The 24,128-nt window shown below is 33.2% G+C and overlaps 1 protein-coding gene across 8 annotated transcripts; it reads right to left on the bottom strand.

The window, feature by feature from the left end:
* Positions 1-246: 246 nt before the first annotated feature.
* On the bottom strand, positions 247-23,592 carry LOC132068513 (potassium channel SKOR-like). 8 transcript variants are annotated; one of them, XR_009417427.1, is made up of 15 exons: positions 22,558-23,592; positions 11,891-12,115; positions 11,568-11,631; positions 10,246-10,585; positions 8,548-8,843; positions 7,662-7,742; positions 6,926-7,024; positions 6,344-6,565; positions 5,940-6,128; positions 5,416-5,491; positions 5,040-5,334; positions 3,793-3,914; positions 3,476-3,649; positions 1,571-1,872; positions 976-1,474 (listed from the first exon to the last, which is right to left on the bottom strand). XR_009417427.1 is itself a non-coding variant. In XM_059462123.1 (14 exons), the coding sequence occupies exons 1-14, from the start codon at positions 22,800-22,802 to the stop codon at positions 755-757; spliced, it is 2,457 nt and encodes an 818-aa protein (XP_059318106.1). In that variant the 5' UTR covers positions 22,803-23,592; the 3' UTR covers positions 247-754. The 8 variants fall into 8 exon arrangements, 5 of the variants coding, with proteins under 5 accessions (XP_059318106.1, XP_059318105.1, XP_059318104.1 ...); XR_009417428.1 differs by having other exon boundaries at positions 1,571-1,848; XM_059462123.1 differs by lacking the exons at positions 976-1,474; positions 1,571-1,872 and adding an exon at positions 247-783.
* Between the last annotated feature and the right edge of the window lie 536 nt (positions 23,593-24,128).

Below are 24,128 nucleotides of genomic sequence, written 5' to 3'. Positions count from 1 at the left end.
TTACAGTGTATATATAGGGTAAGTTTTCTGTGTTTATGTACATATAGTAAATTTTAAACACCCTAAATAAATGTAAAAGGTTAGCTTTAAGCAGTTCAGGGTGTTCAAAATTGTCATGTGTCCTAGGTTCGATTCCCATTGACAACATTATTTTTTATATTTAGCTTTTGTTATTTTTTTCGAACCCCCTGAGTGAAAATCCTGGATCCGCCACTGGTTAAAGCTTAAGAAAAGAACACTTGCCCCGCTGAATATATATAAAATATATAACCATTTAGATTACTTTTTTCAACTATAACCATATAGATACCAGCACCATAGTTTTGCATCATCTTCAACTTTAAGGGATCAAAAACTTTGAATCCAAAAGAAATACTCATGGACTCACCTCATAAGCCAAGGCATCTTTCCCCTAATCTGTTCTTTTTCTTCCTTCTTGTGTCCTCAAATCTTATAACTTTTTTCATTTCTAACGCCTTTAAGAACTCTTCTTGTTCATTATACCAACAAACATATAGTGCCATTTCCACTGCTTCATCATTTAATACTCCTATCCCTTTAGTTGTTGAGCCAGCAACTAGAGATGATGATGTTCAAATATCTGATCTTCCACCTGAGTTCCTTGCTTTCACATCTCCACACAAACTACCATTTGGATTCAACACAAACTTTGATTCTGACAAAATCATCCCTCCAGTGGGGCGCCCGTGCACCATGTTTCCGGATTTACTTCGTCGTTACATGTCATACAATGTCAATGGTTCTTGCCCTGATGATGAGCTCCTGGCACAGAAGCTGCTTCTCAAAGGTTTGCGTTAAGAATTAAGAAATTGTTAATGTGGAAAGAGACCATTCATTGTAAATATTAGGAAAGGTTTATACAGTCAGACCTCTCTATAACGGCGTCGTTTGTGCAGTGCTATAGGTAAATGTAGTTATAGAGAACATATACTATAGCATAACACGAAAAGCTGGTTCCAAAGAAAACTTGATCGTTATAGTGAAATGTTGTTATAGAGGATGACTGTTATAGAGAAGTCTGACTGTATGTATAATCCCTATAGTTGTGTAAGTAGGAAAAGGAATTACGAAATTCGCTCCTCAAAATCTCTTGTTTCTTTTTTCTTTACAGGTTGTGAGCCTCTCCCTCGCCGCAGATGTCGTCCTGCTTCTCAGCAGGAATATGTTGAGCCTTACCCTCTTCCTGAGAGTTTATGGACTACACCATCGGATTCATCTGTAGTTTGGACAGCATATACATGCAAAAGCTATGAATGTCTTATCATCAGGATGAAAACTCAGAAAGGATTTGATGATTGCAAAGACTGCTTTGATCTCAATGGCAGAGAGAAAAACCGTTGGTCGTCGACAAAGGGAGCTGGCCTAGACTTCTCTATTGATGAAGTACTAGCGGTGAAGAAGCCTGGTACAATCAGAATAGGGCTTGATATCGGAGGCGGTGTAGCTACGTTTGCTGTAAGAATGAGAGAAAGGAACATAACAATATTAACAACTTCAATGAATCTCAATGGCCCTTTCAATACATTTATAGCATCAAGAGGAGTCGTACCTTTGTACATAAGCATTTCACAGAGACTTCCTTTCTTTGACAACACACTGGATATAGTGCACTCAATGCATGTGCTGAGTAACTGGATACCAACAACACTACTCCACTTCTTGTTTTTCGACATCTATAGAGTGCTTCGGCCTGGTGGGCTGTTCTGGCTTGACCATTTCTTCTGTGTTGGTGAGGAATTTGAGCAAGTCTATGCTCCCCTTATAGAGAGCATCGGGTTCGATAAGGTCAAGTGGGTCGTAGGGCGAAAGATGGACAGAGGGCCTGAGCTGAATGAGATGTACCTTTCAGCACTGTTGGAGAAGCCACTCAAGAATTCTTGGTGATGGTATTAGATGTTTATTTTACTTTTTTACTTTGATAGAAATAGAAGACATGAAAGGAGGAGGTGATTTTTTTTTTTTTTTTAGTTATGAATTCGTTTCAGATGACATCTCCAGATATAAACTAACAATTTGAGTAACTTGAGTATGATTTTGTAATGTTTGTGGCTAAACCATTTCCAAGCAATAGTTAAAAAGGCTTCATAGGCAGAGCATAATGTCCTGAATGACAGGTTATCCTTAAAAGACTTCAGTTACAAAACTTCTTGTGTTTAGATGTAGTAATTGCTAAGTGTTTCTATGATTTCATCCCGAAGGTACCTTACAGTCGATCATTGTTTTCTGGGTATCATGGGGTTGGCTATATGAATGAAGAAGTGAGGATTCATACAGCCGACCCCAGCTTGTTTGGGACTGAGGCGTAGCTGTTGTTGTTATCCATGGTGAAACTACGAGACTTAAGAGTTTATGGTAGTAGGCTCCATCAAAAACATCTTGACAATTCAAAACAAAGGACACCCTTCTGAAGTTCACATGAATAGGAGCCTAAGAGTAGACTTTAAATGTTTTCTGCAAGTTATGGTTTTTTAACTTGGAAGTTTGCCTTAATTGAATCATGTAAAGGAAAATAAGAAATTCAATTTGGCTTGCATTATTAGCAAGTGATATATTTTGCTGGTATATACTTGTATAAGTCAAACTGGAATAGATAAGCTGCATAAATTTATTTGTCGTTTGTCATATTGTTAGCAAGTTATATATCTTGCTAGTGGATGCATCACCACTCAACGAAAAATCAAATTCCAATTCCTGCTCGGCGTGAGTAAGTCTTGAAATGAAGGTTGGCTCAAGACCAAAATCAAATAACAAAATTTTCTAGTCATCCCAGCATAGACAGTAAAATGACCCTATGGAACATCTCCAGATACTGAAGACTTCTTGAAAAGTCAATCTACGTGAAGTATACAAGGTGCTCGACTTCCATAATCTTATAAAATACTTTCTATTCCACATATGTCATTTACCCAAGGAATAACAGCAAGGACTTGGAATTAAGAAAACAAAGTGTTTGGAATTGGTTCGACCTTTACAGAGAGCTAAATTAGCAGAAGGCTCCCTTGAATGTGTGTATATAGAATAATGGTTAAGCTGACTGTTGATGGTTAGTGGTGAAAGACTGAAAATCCATTTTATGGGCACCACTGAAAAACAATAGAATAACATTGCAGTAATGGCAGAATCCTGCCCCAATGACTGGCTTCTATTGCAAAATTTAGACTTCATTTTACAACAACATAAATTGATAATGCAAGGTACAAGTACCAAATCACTACAAAATAACACTCGAGACGCTTAAATTGCTACAGCCGGTAAATTCCTCATATGCAATATCATCACTCAGCAACAGTGAGTGACTACTAGAGATTTTATTTCATCTTCAACTTGGTTGACAATATCTACACACCACAAAGCTGCACAGGGTACTATATATCGACAAGGTATTCTTAAGTTGTTTCACTGATCAAGTACAACTTCTGACCATCAGAAATCATATCTATGTCAAGAATTTTACCTGCATCTTCTGATAAAATACAAGAGCCAGATGGGAACTTGAGTTGTTCTGTAGCTGCAGCAACGAGCTCTTCCATACTCGTAGGTACCCACAGTACAACACCATGTTTCCTGACATCCTTTGACTCCCATGGGTGGAAAGGGAATACAGTACACTTCCGCGGATGCATTTTTTCTGTTTTACACAGAGATTATATGGTTAACAAGCTTGAAATAGCTTAACTAATAAAAAATAAAAAATAAAAACTTTTTGTGTAAGTGACAATGTAGCTGGTGACGAGGAACTTTAGTTTGGTGATGGTGTTGCTTCTGCAATACCTGAGATGTCGTGTGAAACACTGGGGAATTCCGATATTTGAGCTGATTTTGCTTCTTCCAGAACCTTGATCAATTGATTGTTTCCACTCAGTCTAGCTTCATCAACTGGAGTATTTCCCCATCTGCAATATATTAGGTTTCCTTTAGGTTTTAAGAGGCTAGCCATATTTGGAATATGGGTATAGCTATGCACAATGCAGCTAGTACACTAATGTTTTGACAGAGCAGCCATGACGCAATTCACTTCAGTTGGCCTGTAAACTTGAAGGAAAGAAACTGCACCAAGCTCAAGAAAAGAATTGACCAAGCATCTAATAAGGTCGGCATGGAAACAAAAACTACCCATGTGACGAATGATCATATATGATTCAAGGCATTTTAGCTTGAACTGGGATGGACTAGACAACAATCTCATCTAGGTCATGAACGAAATTTTAACAAAACAGGTTTCACCTCAAGAAAATTGTGCCAGGATATCCTCACATTTGAGAAGTCATTCTCATTCTTGATCCGCCTCTATCTCATTTGGTCGATGACAGGAAACATATGAAAAGCCATCAGTGCAAAATTCGAATTAAATGATACAAAAATTCAGAAGTTTATTTCGAAAGCATTTCATTTTTTACATGATGCCTCATATTCTCAACATTTCATTCTGAAATGCCAAAGGAGAAGGTTAAAGATCTATTTTCCCATTTGACTGAAAAACATAGAAAGCTTTCTCAAATGATTAAGAAGAAGCAAGCATTGATGTAATCTCAAATCGATTGGGTATTATATTCAAAAATAGCAAGAGGAAAAGTTATTTAGTAGCTGTCAGGATAATCATCTATAAAAAGATGATTGTAACTTTTTAAATGTCATAGGTGATAAAAACAAAAAGTTGAAAACCTTCCAACCACAAAATGAAATTGTGAAATAGAATAAGAATAAGAAGAAGAAAGGTCCATTGGTTAGAGGATGCTAGATTCAAGAACCTAATTACGCCTCAATCCCAATCTAGTTGGGGTTGGCTAAATGACCAGATGAAAAATTCAACAATAATCAAGAAAAAAAAAAAAAGTTACTCCCCTCAATGAATCCCCAAATACTGATGCAACAATATAAAGTAAATATTGTGTTTCCCAACATGGTAAGCACGCTAGTCTACGTTACAAGTTATGACAAAAGGTAGCTTGCTCTAAACTAAAGTTCATACTCTTTAAGAAGTGACTACAGTAATATAGCAATAAAGATTTAACTGGTACCTGTCTTTTGAGAAAACTGAAGCACCAGCTCCTAGAAGTAATCTCGCCATCGCAAATAATCCTTGAGAAGCCGCTACATGGAGTGGTGTCCGGTAATCATAGTCTTTGGAGTTCGGATCAATACCATTAGACAACAGCCTTCGTAGTAGATCTGAATCCCCTTTTGTAACCAACGTACACAAGAAGCTACCAGCATTTTCAATCTCCAACATAGCACCTTTCTTAACAAGTAATGAAGCAACACGATCATGTCCATTCTTGATAGCTTCAAGGAGCGGTGTGTTGCCAAAGTTGTCTATTTGACAAAAATCATGAGTTGCAATAAATATTTGAGAAGAAGGAAGTTCACCGGTCAAGTACAGGTTTTAGAACTTACCTGAAGCATTGAGATCGACACCTTCTTGGATAAGGAAAAAAGAGATGTCTTCATATCCTCTGGATGCTGCAAGATGCTGTTCATAAACAAAGCCTTGATTAGGAATAATTTTTCACTCTTTTAAAATTCAGCCTTCTTTTAGAATCGTTCTTTTGAATATTTTTCTTAAAGACAGAATCAGTATGTTGATAGAAGCAGCATCTGAACTTCAACTAATAATGCCTGCAGAGTTTCAATCTGGAATTCCTTATTGATTAACTCATATTTGTAAAAACAGCTAAATGCTACCAAATGTGCTGCATGATTTACAAATTTGCACACGCAAGAAAGAAATTCATGAGCTTGGAAAACAAACAACACATTATGAACAAAGAGTTAAGGTCCACTCATGGACTGATAAACACTCAAATGGCTGTTGATTTCACAAGAGTTCAATAGTTACTCAGAAAATAACAATTTTTCAAAGAATCATCAAGAAGTAATGAACCAGAAAAGCTATATGTTTCTATTGGCTAAGACCATACCAGAGGTGATCTTCCATCATAATCTTTCTTGTTGGGATCGGCTCCAGCTCGAATCAGACTCTTCAGCTGGTGCAAATCCCCGTGATAAGCTGCACTATTCACTTTCAAAGCAAGCTCAGCCTCTTGTTTCCCAATGTGGAATGTTATATCTAACTCCAGTTCTTTTACACGAAGATCAGAATCCTTTCCCTGTCAGTTAAGACTGCTTTAAGAACTTTTGAGTCCATAAGTATTAATGCAAAAGCAGTTAATTTCCAAAAGGATAACAACAATTAACATATATTAACTTACTAATCCAGATGTACTTTTCTAGTCAAATCTTGTACAATTGTACTAGTAACAAGAGAGAATAGAAGCCATAGGTGGTATGGGTGAAGAATAGCATGCCACCCAAGACAGATTACCTCTAGTAAGTTAGTCAAGATTCTTCTCCCATCATGAAAGTAGATCTCCAAAATATTTGAAAACGACTGCTTATCAATCCGTATGAGTCTGCATAGTTCACAAACACGAACAGTATATGGTTGTGGAATGTTGCAAAGAATGGATATTTCTCCGAACGAGCTATTAGGCTCAAGAAGTGCTACTTTCTCTTCTGACCCATCTTCCCCTATACCAATTTCCTCCTGGATCAAAATAACCACAATGAGTCTAGCAGTATCAGCTGCAGCTCGATGCCAAACATGAATCGATAAGTCAGCAGTTGTAAGATTTGCAGAAGTTTTGGAGCAATGGAAACTAGAGAAGAGGTACACTGCTATTTCTCTCAATTTTCTAGAGTTTCTATTAACACCATCACAGTCTAACAATTTCCCAGCTACAGTTAGTGAATTCAATAATAGATCCAGAACTAGTGATATTAATAAGGTTTAGAAACCTAAGCTAACATGACGTAGAATAGGCATCAAATGAATATAAGCTTATTACTACATAAAAGGTTACAATAGAAAATTCTGAACACAAATAATAATGGCAGAACAATTTACCAGGACACCATGACAGACAAAATAAAGTTGGTCCACTGCATGCCCCTGTTCCATGATCACTTCTCCTGGAAGGAAAAATTCTTCATGCACTCGAGTTACCTGAATTTTTTTCACAAAAATCAGCCCTCAGCGCTATATTTACTTTATCTTCTTTAACGGGGCCCCAATCAAAACCAAACAGAGAGACGTGAGGAGGCAAGCATCCAAAGGTGTACTAAAAGAGGAGAGAAGAAGCACGCATGTCAAATTGTTTCTAATTTAGCGGAGGGTGACAATGCAAGTTGATGAGGCAGAAAACAACCATGAAGTTACCAAGGACCAATTCTACAAATACGTTATCAAACTAGGATCCCAACCTTTCTGTCCTTGGGTGCAGGTATTGAAGAAGTAAAATGCAATACAATTTAACTAAGCAGGCGAAGTTGAAATAAAGACGAATTATGTAAGCTGTTCACAAAATTCAGAATATGAGCAACTCTGGATCTTAGATTAATAGCTAACTCATTGTAGAACATATGGCGTGGTCTATTTTACTTCCTGCTTCACTGGCCAGTATAGCAAATAGATAAGGATCTTACAAGGCATCAGATTCTAGAGGTTGTGGAAAAATATCTCGTATAATATCATCGATTTCAATTAGAGTGAAATTGAAACAGACCTCTTCAGAAAAGAGAAAAGGATAGAAACACTGTTTTGCGATTAGATAATCAATCATTGACGAAAAAAGTATACTTACAATTTGACTTATGAATTCTGAGGAGCAGTCCCTGAAAAGAGGAATATTTTCAATGCAAGACTGATATAACGTCTGGGATATCTGCAAAAAGGTTGACATATTTGTTATGTATTGCTGAAAGAATGTTATATGCATCAGCAATTAGAAGGAAAGGTCAAAATAAAAGGCAAGAATAAATACTAACTTTAGAAGCGCTAACAAAGATGGTTAATATGCTTTTTTACAACAAAAGAAATTCCCAACTAAATAAACCCCCACCCAAAAAAAAAAAAATCATGCACAGTGATCTTGCTTCTTTTAGAGTCACAATGTCTGATTTTTTCTACCCTGTGACGGATCCAGAGGGGCTCTGTGGGTTCGGAAAACTTACCGCATTCTGCTCAAACCCTATTAACAAATCCCAAAATAGCATAATCAAATATTTGCTTTGCCAATGAATGATCTCTCGCGACAAAATTATGGAACTGGACACTGTCCTATGGTAGTGAAATTCCTTGTCACATAAGTAATGACCTGCAGGAATGGTGTACAACTGCCCGGCCACATATATATACACTTACTTGTGTGTGTATGTGCGTGAGAGAGAAAAAACAATATAAGCAGAATTAGATTTATAGTTCAGAACCCACAGCGTCTAAATTATAGATCCGCCACTTTCTTTTACATACCTTGTATTCTCGCCATCAGTAACAAAGGAAAACTAACTTGTAATTAACTCTATGGACCAAATATAGCACCGTAAATTGAGGAAAATGGAAAAGAAACCACACAATTCAAAGAATTCAAACTAGCTGATTCTAATGTCCCAGAGTATTTGAAATTTAATGAATATAAAGCAAACTGCTCTCAGTGAGTTACATGAAGATTTTTCCTTTTGTTTATTTACCTTGGCACGAATTGAGATGGGAAGCTCCTGGAGAATGGCTCCATCAGTGTAAGTGCTTTCATATTGTAATCGCAAGTGATCTTTAATTTGATTACGAATATCCCTTCCGAGTCTATTTCTGTTCATATAGTTCATAAGATCTGTCATTTTATCCCTGTATCGCACAGTTTTTGATCCCTTGACAATCAGTGCTGTCATGTTACCAATCAAATAAGCACCAAGAATCATGTCAAAGGAGACATAAACCATTACGAATATCATTTCCCTCAGATTGACTGCATGTATGTCACCATAACCTGTAGGACAGAAAGACATCTTCTACTATTAGTAGTAGGAGTGCTTGCACATCCAGAAAAGGTATAAAAAGAAGCTACGAGTTAAAAAAAGAATGGCCAAGTTAATAATTATCATGAAGAAAGAAGAGAAACCTTCCTTCAAAGCGTATGAGTACCACTCCAGAACCAACAGCTTGCTTCTTTTTATGTAGCATTTCAACTAATTTCTTCTAGTTATATTATTCCCATTACCCAAAAAAGCATTTTTATGTTGTTCGTCTCTTTCACCAAAAACAATCACTATGTTAATCCAAAACTATTTAAAAGCAGCACCAACCTTATGAACATCTATATTTATCTGTCAATCATTCAATATTTATGATTACTCAGCTTTACGGTGCCAAATCGATTATTTGTACATAAAGATAACTGGACATCTCGAAAAAAGGATTTTGAGTTCGACTGGGTGTCACGCATTTAGTTTTTTTTAAAAGGCTCAGGACATGCATAAATACTGGATTAAACGGATAAGAGCAATTATTTAGGAAAACATAAAGGTATAAAGGTTATCGCTTCCTTAAAGGATTAGAATAGATCTAAAAGCCAGTTATCACATGGACCTAATATAACAAGCACCTAACACTCAGCCAAACTTTCATCACATTTACCAGTCGCACCTCATGATTAGTTTGTACTATTTCAGACCTGCAGTTGATGATACTTCTATTATTCAGACATCTGATTCAGGTATTTATGTATGAACTTAATCTATTCCTTAGAAGATAAAAATGAATAGAAATTGGAGAAAAAGGTTTCAGGTCTAGTCCTGGATGTTAAATGCCACATGTTGAATTTCAAACTCAGGGTTTGAGAACTTTGTAATTGTGAATGAAATCTGAAGAGTCCCACATCGGTGCTTCAAGGTATGGGTGGTCTCTTTAATATGGCTTGAGCAATCCTCACCTCTTGAGCTAGCTTTTGGGGTTGAGTTAGGATCAAGATCCATTTCTTTACAAAATCTAGAGACACAACTCATATCATATGACACAAAATAAGAAGCATTTTTACAAGCAAAATGTTGCACCTTCCATTTACAAATACTAATTAAAACAACAGGTATAAGGAGAAAAGGACAAAGACAACTTGACAGCAAACACTAAACTGAAAAATTATCTAGGAGAGAGGGCACAAAGCCCAGGCATAAAAAACCAGTTCCCAACTTTAATCGTGGGTTGTTGCTCGAACAGTCACAAGAAATAACTAGTAGTCCATTTTATAGAGGAAAACAACTGAATATGGTGAATCGTCTAAGTCGCTTATTGTGGACAATATATCATCAGCTTTTTAATCATCTCCAATAGAAGTGGAATATACTTTTTCAGATAATTACGACAGTGAATCTGAAAGAAAGCAATAGACATACCCACAGTTGCCATAGTGACGATGGCAAAATACAGAGAAGTGATGTACCGCCTCCAGAGATCAATATGTCTAAAGTCTGAATAACTGTAGTCTCCTAGGGTCAAACTCCCAATCCATGTGTAGCCTTCTTTCTCTGGAGGCAGAGTAGTAGCCAAAAAGTAAAAGATGCAAGCTGCCGTATGCGTGCAATAGAGTTCAACAGCGATAAGTTTTAAAATCCTAGTAAAGAGATAATTGATCTGAATATCTTTCTCCATCTTCGTGAAAAAGTTAGTAACTTTACGCACCCTGCTCAACCTAATCCATAAAAGGTATCTCACTCCCTCACTTTTGCCAGCAGCCTGATTATTCAAAAAGAACAGCTTTAGTCAGAAGGCATCTACTTGAACCAAGTATCTAACATGAAATGCAGGTATTAACTCGTTTTAAAATTGTCCTCTTTACCAAGGGTAAAACTAATAGGAAGTAAAGTACAAACTGCAGCCCCACTTCACTAACTGACAAGAAAGTTTTGATTTATCTTTACTAGGTCGCATTGAAGTTTATGGAGAGGAGCATATTAAGACAAGTGAGTTTTCTTCTAGTAGAATTATGCCTCTGAGCCTCTCAAGAATGGATGCTTACATGCACAAGCTATGAGGATGTGAACAAAAAAGTTTAGCAGCGAAACAAGTTTATCAATCTCCCAAACTTTAAATGAATGTCATCCAACGCTATTTTTATTCCTCCCTATTGTTGTTTTCCACATTATCATATTCTCTCATAACTGCCAAATACTGGTTTTGTTTGCATGTTCTAAAACATTTGGTGGATGTCCAAATCAGGGGCGTATGTAGGCTTAAAGGCGGGGGTTCAAATTGAACCCCCAACTCTCGACGCGGAGCATAAATTTATGTGTAAAAAATTATTAAAATTATAATAAATACTCCCTCTGTTTCAATTTATATGAACCTATTTCCTTTTTAGTCCGTGCCAAAATGAATGACCTCTTTCCTAATTTGAAAACGAATTCACTTTATGAAATAATTTACAGCCACACAAACATTCAACACTTATTTTGAACCACAAGTTTCAAAAGTCTTCACTCTTTCTTAAATGTCGTGCCCAGTCAAATGGATTCATATAAATTGAAACGGAGGGAGTAGTAGATATGAACCCATAACTTTTAATACAATGGGTTCAACTAAAAATCTTAAAAGGTTGAACCCCTTAAGTTTAAATCTTGGATCTGCCTCTGGTCCAAATTAAGTAAAAGATTGACCGATAAAATGGTGCTAGCAAATTAAAAAGCATGTTAAAGAGAGGACGTTGGAGAGAATATACCTTATAAATGTTATCCCACGGCATGCAACTGAGAAGATCCACGATAAAATGAGATTTCAAGTACCTGCAACGAGAGAAAATCAGCTAATTTACTTAAAGGCATACCTTCTGTTGCATCCCTCTTCGGTGGTGGATTCAGAATTTGAGATGAGTTCTGAAATGTATGTCTATTTTTTCTATATTTGTTTTTAACACATATATGCAAGATTCGACCATGAAACACTAGGTTCACACTAGGTTCTGCCCAACCTGCGAAACCATGTAGGATCCATCACTATCCCCTCTTGTGCAAATAGTAAACTAGGATGGAAAAGGGGACTCACCGAAGAGCAATAGGTGTTCGTTTATGCACGATCTTGTAAGTCTGGCTATCTCTGTAGGCTACAAAAAATTGCAAGACTATGTCGACAAGAAAAGCTATTTGACCACAAATGTCCAAGAGAAAGAGGTTCCTCGGCAATCCCTTGAAGAATGCAAACTCCATTGGTGTAAAAAAAGATGAATATATCGCCCAAATCAGGATAAACTTCTCCCATAGCTTATACCACCTGCATCAAGTTTTCTAGATCATCAGTTGTAAAACATTAAAGAAATATTCCGGAAAGAGACTTAAAATGATAGGAAACCACTTCTGGCGCGAAAACAATGGAATTGAGAAAGCAACTGATGATGCAAATGAAAACTCATATAATACAAGCAAATGTGCTTTCTTTACATCAGTTAATGATGTACTTATTACAAAGAGGAAAAAGTAAGTTATCAATACAAAATTATCAAGTCAATCCGTTTAACTTTATGAGCTTGTTTATGAGTTTACATTTTTACCTAAAAGATAATTATACATAAATGTTGGTAATAAAAGTCTAATAGTCTGAAAATAAGATACTGCAACATATTATATGCACTTATAGTGTGAAAAAAGAAGAAGTTGTGTGATAATTATATAGCACTTCTTTTCTGTTTATTTGTCCCTCTCCCTTATACTAAAAATAGATAATTCTTTTTACCTGTCCATTTTAGTAAATCAAGATAGTTTTATTATTTTCTTTCAATATAGTTTTATTATTTTCTTTCAATATTCCTTTTATTAGTATCAAGTAACTGCATAAAGTACTAGCAGTCAAACTTAGATTTTCAAAGCATAATTAATAAGGATAATTTAGTAAAACAAACCTCTAATGAATAGTTTTAAAAAGGGAGTGTCAAGTCAATAAAGACCCAGTAAAAAGGCACGGAGGGAGTGTAAGTAAAATCTAGGAACTTTTATTACTATGATATACTCCTTCCGATTCAAAACAAGTGTCCACTTAACCTTTAGCAAGCCCCTTAAGAAAATACACTCTTAAGAAAAATATGTATTTTGACTAAACCACCTTTAATTAAATACTAACTAGTTAATGTAGTTTCTTAGTTACATAAAAATTCACTTATCTAAATAGGGGTAAACTTGAAGAAAATAATTAATTTCTTCTTGATTACTAACTTATTTTGAACCAAAATAAAAAAGTTAAGTGGACACTTTCTAACTATATAGAAGCACGGGTGGATCGTCGTCCGTCCACCCCAAAACTAAAAAAAAAAAAAAAAAGGTGAGCCCCATACTAAACACCAGGCAATTTTTTTTTTTAAAAAAAAAGTGAATCCCATATTAAAAAAATAAATAATGTAAAAAAAAAAACGTGCATCCCATAAACACCAAGCAATTTAAAAAAAAAAAAGTAGATGCCATATTAAAAAAACAAATAATGTCAAAAAAAAAGTGCATCCCATATTAAAAAATCAAACAATATTCATATAACTTCCAAAGTATCTCATTAAGTCAATAATGATGAATTTATTGTCACATGCGTATCAACCCATTAGTGGGAGCAAATGAAATTATTGTACAACAAAAAATATGGTTCCCATATTATTGCTTTTCTTCAAAAGGTTAATTAGCCAAACCATACAATTTTCTTTCTTTTTTTATATTAGCCTAAAATCTAATCTAGATATTGAACTGTTGTATTTGCTATTCACCATGTCATTTATTTGTTATGTTTACTAAAATAATATACTTAAAATATTTATATTTTAAAATAAGATAGAATTTAATTACTTTTTTATTTTTATTCGTACTCTAATAAATGTGAAAAGTGGTTAATGTCATAAAAGAAAAAATAATATCAAATAGAGATCAAATAATAAATAAGGTAAATTAGCCAAATTATAATTCTAATTGACGTTTCCTTAAAAAATCATGCAAAATATAACATGACAAGTAAAATGAGTTAAATGGAGAATATTTACCAAAAATTAAAAAATAGTAGTTCTTCGTTTAAATAGAAAATCAAATTTCTACTTTATTTCGTTTTAAACATGTAAAATTAATTTAATAATTTGAATCAGAATCATCCAAATCAAAATTTGAAAAAAAAATAATAATAAGTATTTTACACCTTTAAATTAATCGAATTAAAACTGAAAGTATCAACTGATGCTTAAATATTGCTATTGTTTTATCTCAAACAGAGGAAAATAGTTTCCTTTTAAAAAAGTCTTCTCTTTTAAAAAGTATTAATAAATGCTTGCAGATTTTGTATTCATAGCAAATACTGATATAATAAAGTTTTGGATACGGAGCACAAATTACAATGTTATATTAATCGTGTTTATCAAATTTTTACTTTGTTTCGTTTTAAACATGTAAAATTAATTTAACAATTTGAATTAGAATTATCCAAATCAAAATTTGATAAAAAATAATAAGTATTTTACACCTTTAAATTAATCGAATTAAAATTGAAAGTATCAACTGATGCTTAAATATTGCTATTGTTTTATCTCAAAGAGAGGAAAATAGTTTCCTTTTAAACAAGTCTTCTCTTTTAAAAAGTATTAATATATATATATATTAATCGTGTTTTGAACATACATACATATATATATATATATATATATATATATATATATATATTGTGTGTGTGTGTGTGCGCGCGCGCGCGCACGCGCGCATAAAAACGTGTAAAGTAATAATGTAAAAAAATAAAGTGCATCCCATATTAAAAAATCAAACAGTATTCGTGTAATTTTCAAAGTATCCCATTAAGTCAATAATGATGGATTCATTACTACATGCGTGTCAACCCATTAGTGGGAGAAAATAAAATTATTGTACAGCAAAAAATATGGACCCCATATTATTATTATTTTTCTTCAAAAGATTAAGTAGCCAAATCATACATTTTTTTTATATTAGCCTGAGATCTAATCTAGATATTGAACTGTTGTATTTGCTATTCCGCCATGTCATTTATTTGTGTTTACTAAAATAAATATACTTAAAATATTTATATTTTAAAATAAGATAGAATTTATTTTAATTGACGTTTCCTTAAAAAACCATGCAAAAGACAACATGACAAGTAAAATAAGCTAAACCGAGAATATTTACCAAAAATAAAAAAAATAGTATTTCTTCGGTTAAATAGAAAATTAAATTTCTACTTTATTTCGTTTTAAACATGTAAAATTAATTTAATAATTAGAATTATCCAAATTAAAATTTGATAAAAAATAATAAGTATTTTACACCTTTAAATTAATCGAATTAAAATTTAAAGTATCGGCCACGATCTTAAAGATTGCTATTATTTTATCTCAAAGAGAGGAAAATAGTTTCCTTTTAAACAAGTCTTCTCTTTTAAAAAGTATTAATAAATTTTTGCCAACTTTGTATTCATAGCAAACACTAATATAATAAAGTTTTAGATACAGAACACAAACTAAAATGTTATATTAATCGTGTTTTGAGCATAGTGTATATATATATATATATATATGCATAAAAATAGTACAAACTTATATATATTTATTAGCAATATAAAATATATATATTATCATTGCCCTAACACAACTACATATATATAAATACACTATAATTTAAAATGTTGGGCTCGTGCGCAGCATGGGCATACGCCGTCTAGTATTATGAATAGGGGGGAGTATTTCTGTTTATAATATAAGTTTTGTAAACATTAGTTTTTTTAACTTAACGCCACTCATCGAGCCACTGCTGTCAGGTCAGACTTTATAGTTCCTCCTCCAAGCAGCAACCCCTTCCACCTTGTCAACCCACTGGCAGCTATTTTTTCATCTCACCCATTATTCTCGTGTTCTTCTTCTGCTTCTTCTGATTTTTCTTAAGAGTTTAAATTATATATGCATGGTGTAAAAGATATTCTTGCGCAATCAGATCACTTATAAGTAATTGCGCATAATCACTATAACAAGCATTAATTGGTAACTTGATACAAACAGTAACTAACATGTTATTAAAGGCAAAACTTCAGTAATAATGTAAAAAATCTATAAACTATCAATGTAAAAAAACATGTATAAGCATATAAACCAACCATGTCAAATTTACAGAACTAAACCAGATTTCCTATAGGAAAAGATCCAAATTAACCTCTTCATTATACAGAAAATCTTAAATTTATCATATGTTATACTTGGGGGCTATTCATACACTTACGGTTAACAAATCATCTTGTATTTATTTTGACTTTAATATAGCTCCAATGTGTACTAGGTGAATTCCATGTGTCAAAATATTTTAGGAGAAAGGTGCAAATTTATTTGTCTACTTTTGATTATGTGTCCGCTATCCTTCATGGTGGAGCTCTGTTAGACGTAAGGGTAATATGAGACAATTTGCTAACGAAAAATGTATAAATAACCCCAAAGCATAATGGAGAGTAACATTAATATATTTCGTATAGTAGAGAGTATTCTTAACCACTTTTCCTTTCTCAGAAAACAAAATTAGTTAGGTATCTGAAAATAGAACCAACTCAAACTAACAAATCAAATTAGTTCAACCACTAAGATAATAGTATTACTCAACCAATTTTTAGGAGAAGGTAAAGAAATACGTTAATCCATGCATGAATCTAGTCCAAACTTCTAAAATCAATTCTTTAAAATACCACACCAAAACAAAATTCAGACACCACCCAAAATTATTGTGGTACATAATTTTCAATTATTTATTTCATACTATAAAGAAATTAAATATAAATGGATGAAATTACAGGACAACAATACGCACAAATCACCAAAAGCGACATTTTGTTTTTTGACCTATTAGCTAGCATTTTAAGAGTGCATGTGGAGTATGATGTCTTTCAGGTTCAAGTTGGTTTTATAGTTCTTTATAAAAGTGTTTTTAGTTTTATATTTTCTTATAAAAAAAAATATTTTTATATATCTTATAAGGTATCTAAATAAATAAGATTGTCGGATCATTTGCTTCTATTCAAATAATAAAGAATATATTCGCAGATTTCTCCTCCTTAAGTTTTACCATATTGGCACATTTCTCCTTCTAAAGTTTTATTACTCCCTTCACTTGAATTTGTTTGTCTTACTTTCCGTTTTACTTCATTTAAAAAAGAATGTCACTTTCTAAAATTTAATAACTTTTTTTTTATGAAATAATAACTTTTCATACCCAATATCCTATATAACATATTTAAAATCACAAGATCTAAAAGTCTTCTTTATTTTTTAAACGTTTCGAGTCAAATTAAGACAAACGAATTGAAACGCAAGTAGCACTCCCTCCGGTTCAAAATAAGTGTTTACTTAGCCCTTAGCACACCCTTTAAGAAAATAATAACTCTTTAAAAACTATACTCCGATTTTGATTAAACTACGCTTAATTAAAATTTCTATATTACTATTAACTTGACACATTGGGATCTAGTCATTTAGGACTTAATAAGGACAAATATGAAAAAATAAAGTTAGTTCCTTTTTTATTACGTAAGCAGACACTTATTTAGACCAAAATAAAAAACTAAGTGGATGCTTATTATAAATCAGAGGGAGTATTCGAGGGTGTCTAGATTAGCTTATTTTAAATGTTTATTGGCTTTAAGCTCTTTTTCACTTGTAGTGTTTGAAAAAGATAAAAAGAATTTTTAAGCACTTATTATTTTTAGGCCAAAAAAGTACAAAAATAAACCAAACCAAAAGTTAGATATTCCTAGCTGATACTTTTAACTTTTAGAGCCCGTTTTTAGCAGCTTATAAGCTGTTTTCAACTTTTTTGGATGTTTGGTCGTCAACAAAAAATTTTGTCTTAAAATAAGTTTCAAAAAAATAATTGGGCCCATTTAGCTTAGCTTATCTAAAACAGTTTTCAGCTTAGCTTAGCTTATCTAAGTCAAAAAAAAAAAAGTTAGGGTAGCCCAATTTTTTTTTTTTTGACTTATAAGCAGTTTTCAGCCTATCCAAACAGGCTCTTACTCCCTCTTCCCATTACAAGTGTCACCTTAGCCAAAAATACACATATTAAGAAACTAATAATGCAATGTGAAGTTTATCAAATTTACATAATAAAAATAAATTACTTTTTTCTCTTGATTAGAGCATGCATGAGTAGTAATCCTTTTGATATTGGGAATCCAACAATATCAAATTATTATGTGGCTTGTTCAATCATTATTTAGATGTCACTTTAACTTTTCAATTTTTATCTAAAGATAGATTTGAAAAAAATTAATTAATTTATGTCTTGATTTTTTAAAATAATACTTATTATAGGATAATTTTTTTTAGTTAAGATACACTTATTATCGTATAGAAGAGTAGCTTACCGGCTATTTTTAAAAAGTCTTAACCCAAACTCCCTCTTTAGTCAAGCTAATCTCACTAAAGCGGCTGAGAAATGAGAAGTCACAAATGTTGCTTTCAGGTGCAGCACTAACATGATAGGTCTGCCAACGTGGGGCCGGAGAGAGAGGTAGGTTATAAGTAGGGATGGCAATTAGGGTAGGGCAGGGCGGGGCGGGGACGGGCATAATAATATATAGGGCGAGGTAGGGAAACATATAAACAGGGCGGGGCAGGGCAGGGCAAAATTTAAATTTTGAAATTTTTTAATAGGACAGGGTAAGAAATGGGTTATAAGTGGGTTGGGTAAAAAATGACTATTTGATTCTTGTTTCTTAGTTTGAATCCACATTTTGAAGCGTCGTTCTTTATTATTAAAAGAATAAGCATGATTGCTTGGAAGTTTGTAAGATTTCTCATTTCTGTTATTAAATTCTTATTTGTTAAAATGTGACTTCTAGCATAAATTAAAATCAATATTTTTTTATTATAAAACTAAACTTATGAAGTAAACCCAGTAATAGAACTATTCTATTTGTTTAAGCTTGTACAAAACCTTTCCTATTTATCGCAAAAGTGATCGCCTAATTAATTGATCTTACGATTAACAATATTCATTTAGAAGAAATCACTAAAAAGACGTCTACAAAAGGTGAAATACTACTTAGTTGCCGCTATACTTACATCACAAGTTTTGTCTTTAGTAATTAAGATAAATCATTTTTTTAACTCGAGACATTCCTTCAAGCTTATTTAATTATACTAAAGATGGTTTTGTGTATTCTCATGCTAAACATAGTAAAATATGTAAATTTTAGTTCTATTTTGAAATTTGAACGATCAAAAGAAAAAATCCAATTTTAGGAACTAATCATTCATCTAATTGTTTTTAAGATCATGCTTCAAGTTGAAAAATAAAGAGGGAAAAATGAAAGATAATATAAACGGGGCGGGCGGGGCGGGGCTTAATGGGGCGGGGACGGGCAGGGCAATTTCCTTAAAAAAAAAATTTAAGCGGCGGGGCGGGCGGGTCAAAAATCTTGAGGCCAGGCGTTGCCCCTAACCTGCCCTAACCCGCCCTATTGCCATCCCTAGTTATAAGTAGGTAGCTTATATGCAACCAATTAGTTTTTTCTTTGTCTTATACATCTTTTCTGGCTACAACTTAAACCGCGTACACATGTTCCTGCAGAAATTTAATTTCATTGAATACGCGAGTCATGACTCATGAGTATGTTGCGAATTTGTGCTTTCCAGTTTCCAGTACAGATAAATTTAATACAGCTATAGATTAACATAAATTTAGTGTTCGTTATAGTTTGGATGGCATATTTGTTATAGAATTTGTATTAGCATTCAACTGATTAAACTATTTAAAGGCAAAAAACTTTCTAAAAATAATTATACTTGTTATTTAATGAGCTTTACATTGTTAATCTTTTCACATAGTTTATATTATAATCTCTACATAAATAGTATAATGGACACCTTTTTTCCTGTGAGAATGCTAGGCACTAATACCCCCTCTATCCCATTTATGATTTGAAACTTGTAATTTCAATAAGCCATAAGTATTTATTGACTCTCAGTTATCTCATTAAGTGCAACATAAAATGTGTAGTACTCCCTCCGCATCAAAAAAGAGTTCACTTTTTTTTTTTCGAAAAAAAAGTGTTCACTTATCAAATCAAGAAAGAATTAACCTTGTTTTTCCAGATTTGCCCTTATTTAGTGTTATATGATCAAATCTCAATGTCTGTTTAATTAGAGGTAGTTTAGTCAAACTACCAATTTTTGTCTTGGAATTAGTATTTTTTCTTAAGGGGTGTGCAAATGGCTAAGTAAACTTTTTTTTTTATCCGGAGGGAGTATCAAATTAATTTTAAATAAAGTAATTTTTTGATAAACTAAAAATAAATAAAATATTATCATATAAATTGGGACCTAAAAAGTGTTTCTAAACACAGAGTTTAAGAAAATAAAGGGAGATTTTTTAATCTTGTGATCTTAAATTAAAAATGTGTGTTGTCTTCTAAATCTTGTGGTCTTAAACTTGCCATGTAAAATATTGAAATTGAAAACTTACTACATATAGAAAGAAACACTTTTTTGTGACAGATCAAAAAAGAAAGTAATACACTTAAATTGAAACGGTGAAAATATCTTATATAGAACTGGTAATTGAAGTACGAGACGTACGAGATAGCAGTCATCAATAAGTACTTCTTGTGTTCTCTTTTAACCTGTTTAGGTCTTAAAATGTACTACATCAATTAAGTGTATGTTTTATTGAACGTAAAAGGGTCAAATATACCCCTGTACTATGAGAAAAGATTTAAATATATCCCTCGTTATACTTTGGGTCTAAATATATCTCTGTCGTTGTATTATTGGATCAAATATACCCCTCCTTCATTAAGTTTGTCCAAGGTGGACATCCAATCCTACGTGACACTGACAATTGATGAGGTGAATGTCATGTGGCATGCCGCCTCATCACCCTTAATCCATTTTACTCCTCTCCTATATTTGTTTCTTCACCATTAAAATTTTCTTCCCCTCCACCACTATTTGCCAAAACAAGGCTATAAAAATGAAATTTACATAAATCAACCGCTATTATAATTTCTAACATTATATTTGGGTGCAGTGTTATGCATTTAAGATTTTCTCGATTGTCTAGGGATGCTTGATATTCCTTCCACAATTGACTCTTAACAGCTCTGCTAATTCATACAGTACAGCTGGGTGTTGCTTCTTTACTTCATCTTTATGTCTTCCCAGCAAAGTCATACGAGGGAGAGCGCTATACTGGGATGTTGTTTTTGGCGATTATGCAAATTCCATTTTTGTAGAATTTTAGAATTTTGGCAATGTGCCCAGCAAATAGAATTTTAAAAATCATAATAGCAGTTGATTTATACAAATTTTATTTTTGTCGTCTTGTTTTGGCAAATGGTAGAGGGAAGAAAAATTTAGTGATAAAAGAACAAATATAAAGAAGGGTTAAAATGGGTTTAGGTGATGAGTGCCAAGATGCCATACAGATCCACCTCATCAATTGTCGTATTTACGTGCAGGATTGAACGTCCACTCAACAAATTTAACCCGAGGTTTAATATATTTAATCCAATAGTATAACGACAGAAGTATATTTAGATGCAAAATATAATAAGAGATATATTTAAATCTTTTCTCATAGTCTGGGATATATTTGACCCTTTTCCGTTTATTAAATTATCCTCTGATGCATTGAAAATCTAAATAGGAGTATGTGAGTAGCACTAGTTGTAATCAATGGTCTCTAGGCAAACTGGCTTATGTTCTCCCTAAACCCAATGAATGTGCACAGGTCTGTTGCACATCCGCGAAATCCTCGCCGGCATTGACGCATATCTCACACGAAAATGATTCTTCTCTGACACCCAAAAATGACAAGTCGCCGTTATCTTCTTTTCCGTGAAGGAACCGAAAAATTAACTCCTTCGGCAAACAACTTGCTACGATCAATAAATTGAATGGTATACAAATATGCCATCCCCAGACATTTTTACGTTTCCCTTTCAGTGATTCAGTCTACTGCCTCTTGTTTTTTCCTTTTTGTTGGTACAACCAATTTGGGTAAAAACTTATTTACTGTATATCGGATATTCATTCCGCTAACTTAATACATACAGTACATAACAAGAGTCTTCGACAGTTTAATTATAGTTAATTAATAATGGAGTATTTTAATTTACGAAATCATTTAACCATTATAAATTGCAGTGGTCTTGTGAAAACACCATATACGTGCAAGTCTTTACTAATCTAATATTCACAATCCAACTAATCAAATACATGTCACGTAGGACATAGAGTTAATAGTCAAAAACATATCCTACCTATCACCTTTTCGCTAGTTTCATACCCTCCAACAATCCATTATTTCCTTTTCGTACTTAAACTATCACTCCCTTTATATTAAAACACACATCGATGCTGAATTAGCCAAATATTTATTCTCAATCGATAATAGACACGTGTAGGCTAACTCAACATTGAAGTGTGTTTTAATACAAAAAAATATAAATAAATTGAATAATGAATTGTTGAGATATGAAACTCTCCAAAAAAAATGATAATTTAAATGTGTTTTTTATCATTTAACTGTACATATTAAAGTAAAGCTTAATACAACGAATTTCATCACTTTCATAATTTTAACTTGAGACTTTTTCATTCTTAGGACCTGAAACATTTTTAATTAATGATCAAAAACACACCTCAAATATCACCTTTTAGAAACAGTATAACGAAAATTAATGCACCCAGAGAGTGAGAAGAGTACCTGTCATCGGGACAAATGACGAAACTTTGCGAGATGCCTCTGAGGCCATTGATGCCTCTTAGGACGTTTTCCCTGCTAAACCTGGAGTAACTACTACTGGAGTCGTTCTCCATCATCGTTAATCGACTGTTACCAGTTCTCAACGATTTCAAACTATCTTTTCTCAAATCCTCCATTTTATACTCTCTTGGTGAATCTCTTCCATTCCTCTCATCTTCCTCTACTAATTCTCTCCTCATCCACATCTTCACAAAGGCACTATTCAAAAACTCACAGATCGATCTCACTAAACTTGAAAATATTGCTATTTTGGATTGATTTCTCTGTTTTTGCAGAAACTGAATTGATTTTCTTCAAATCTCACTGTGTCTGTTACTCTTCTTCCCACAGTAAACACAAAATCATCTGGAAAATCCGAGAAGTATAGCTAATTTGGATTGATTTCTCTGTTTTTGCAGAAATCGAATTGATATTCTTCGAATCTCACTGTATCCGTTACTCTTCTTACAAAATCATCAGGAAAATTCGAAAGTTAAGCTAATTTGGATTGATTTCTTTGTGTTTATGCAGAAACTGAATCGGTTTTCTACGAATCTCACTGTGTCCGTTGCTCTTCTTCCAAAAGCAACAATAAACACAAATCACGAGGAAAAAACTTGAAAGTTGAGCTAATTTTGATTCATTTCTGAACTGAATCTATCTTCTTAGAATCTTACTGTATCCGTTACAGTAAACACAAAATCATCAGAGAAAATTGAAAATTCTGCTAATTTGGATTCATCTAGTATCTCTTTAAGCAGAAACTGAATCGATTTTCTTCGCAACATAATATGAAATCCGTTTTTCTCACAGTAAACACAAAATCATCAGAAAAAAATCGATAGTTCTGCTAATTTGGATTCATCTTTCTGTTTATGCAGAAACTGAACGGATTATCTTCGCAATGTCAAATCCGTTGACTAATGATCTTAGCTTCATATTATTGAACTTCTGGAAAGTTCTTCAATGTGCGAATGAAGTGGCAGCAGGTAAAGAGAGAGAAATATAGTGAAGATCAGTGGGAAAATGTTGATTCTATGAGAAAGTCTAACGGAAATTTTCCGAATCTATGGCTATTGGATAGACAAGACAGATTTATATGAGAGTGAACTTTTTGGCAAATAAAAAGGTAACCAGGGCAGGTATTTATACGAAACTCAAACTCTGCCGCAATAATTTATTTTTATCTATGCGTTATTAAATAATCTAAACTACTTAGTAAATTAAAAATTTGACGTTACGTGTATACAAACAGTTGTACCTGATGTGATGTAATCATCATACAGTTGTACTCTTAAAAAGTTAAAATAATACTAGGGCCTCTCCTATTTTACGTGTCAAGATTTGATTGGTACGAAATTCAAAAATATTTTTGTTACTGTCACGCCCCTAAACTATAGGGTGGAACAAGTTGAATTGTCGGATTTGAACACGACAGATTGATTCGTTGACTTACCATGAACAAGAGAATACTTTAAGCGGGATTTTCTTTAGACAAGAAAATTGGGAATAAAATTCAATTTTTTGAACCT

This window comes from Lycium ferocissimum, chromosome 8, assembly GCF_029784015.1.
Source record: "Lycium ferocissimum isolate CSIRO_LF1 chromosome 8, AGI_CSIRO_Lferr_CH_V1, whole genome shotgun sequence".
Classification (NCBI taxonomy): Eukaryota; Viridiplantae; Streptophyta; class Magnoliopsida; order Solanales; family Solanaceae; genus Lycium; species Lycium ferocissimum.
The sequence above is the reverse complement of the archived record's forward strand: the minus strand, read 5'-3'. Positions and strand labels throughout refer to the sequence as shown.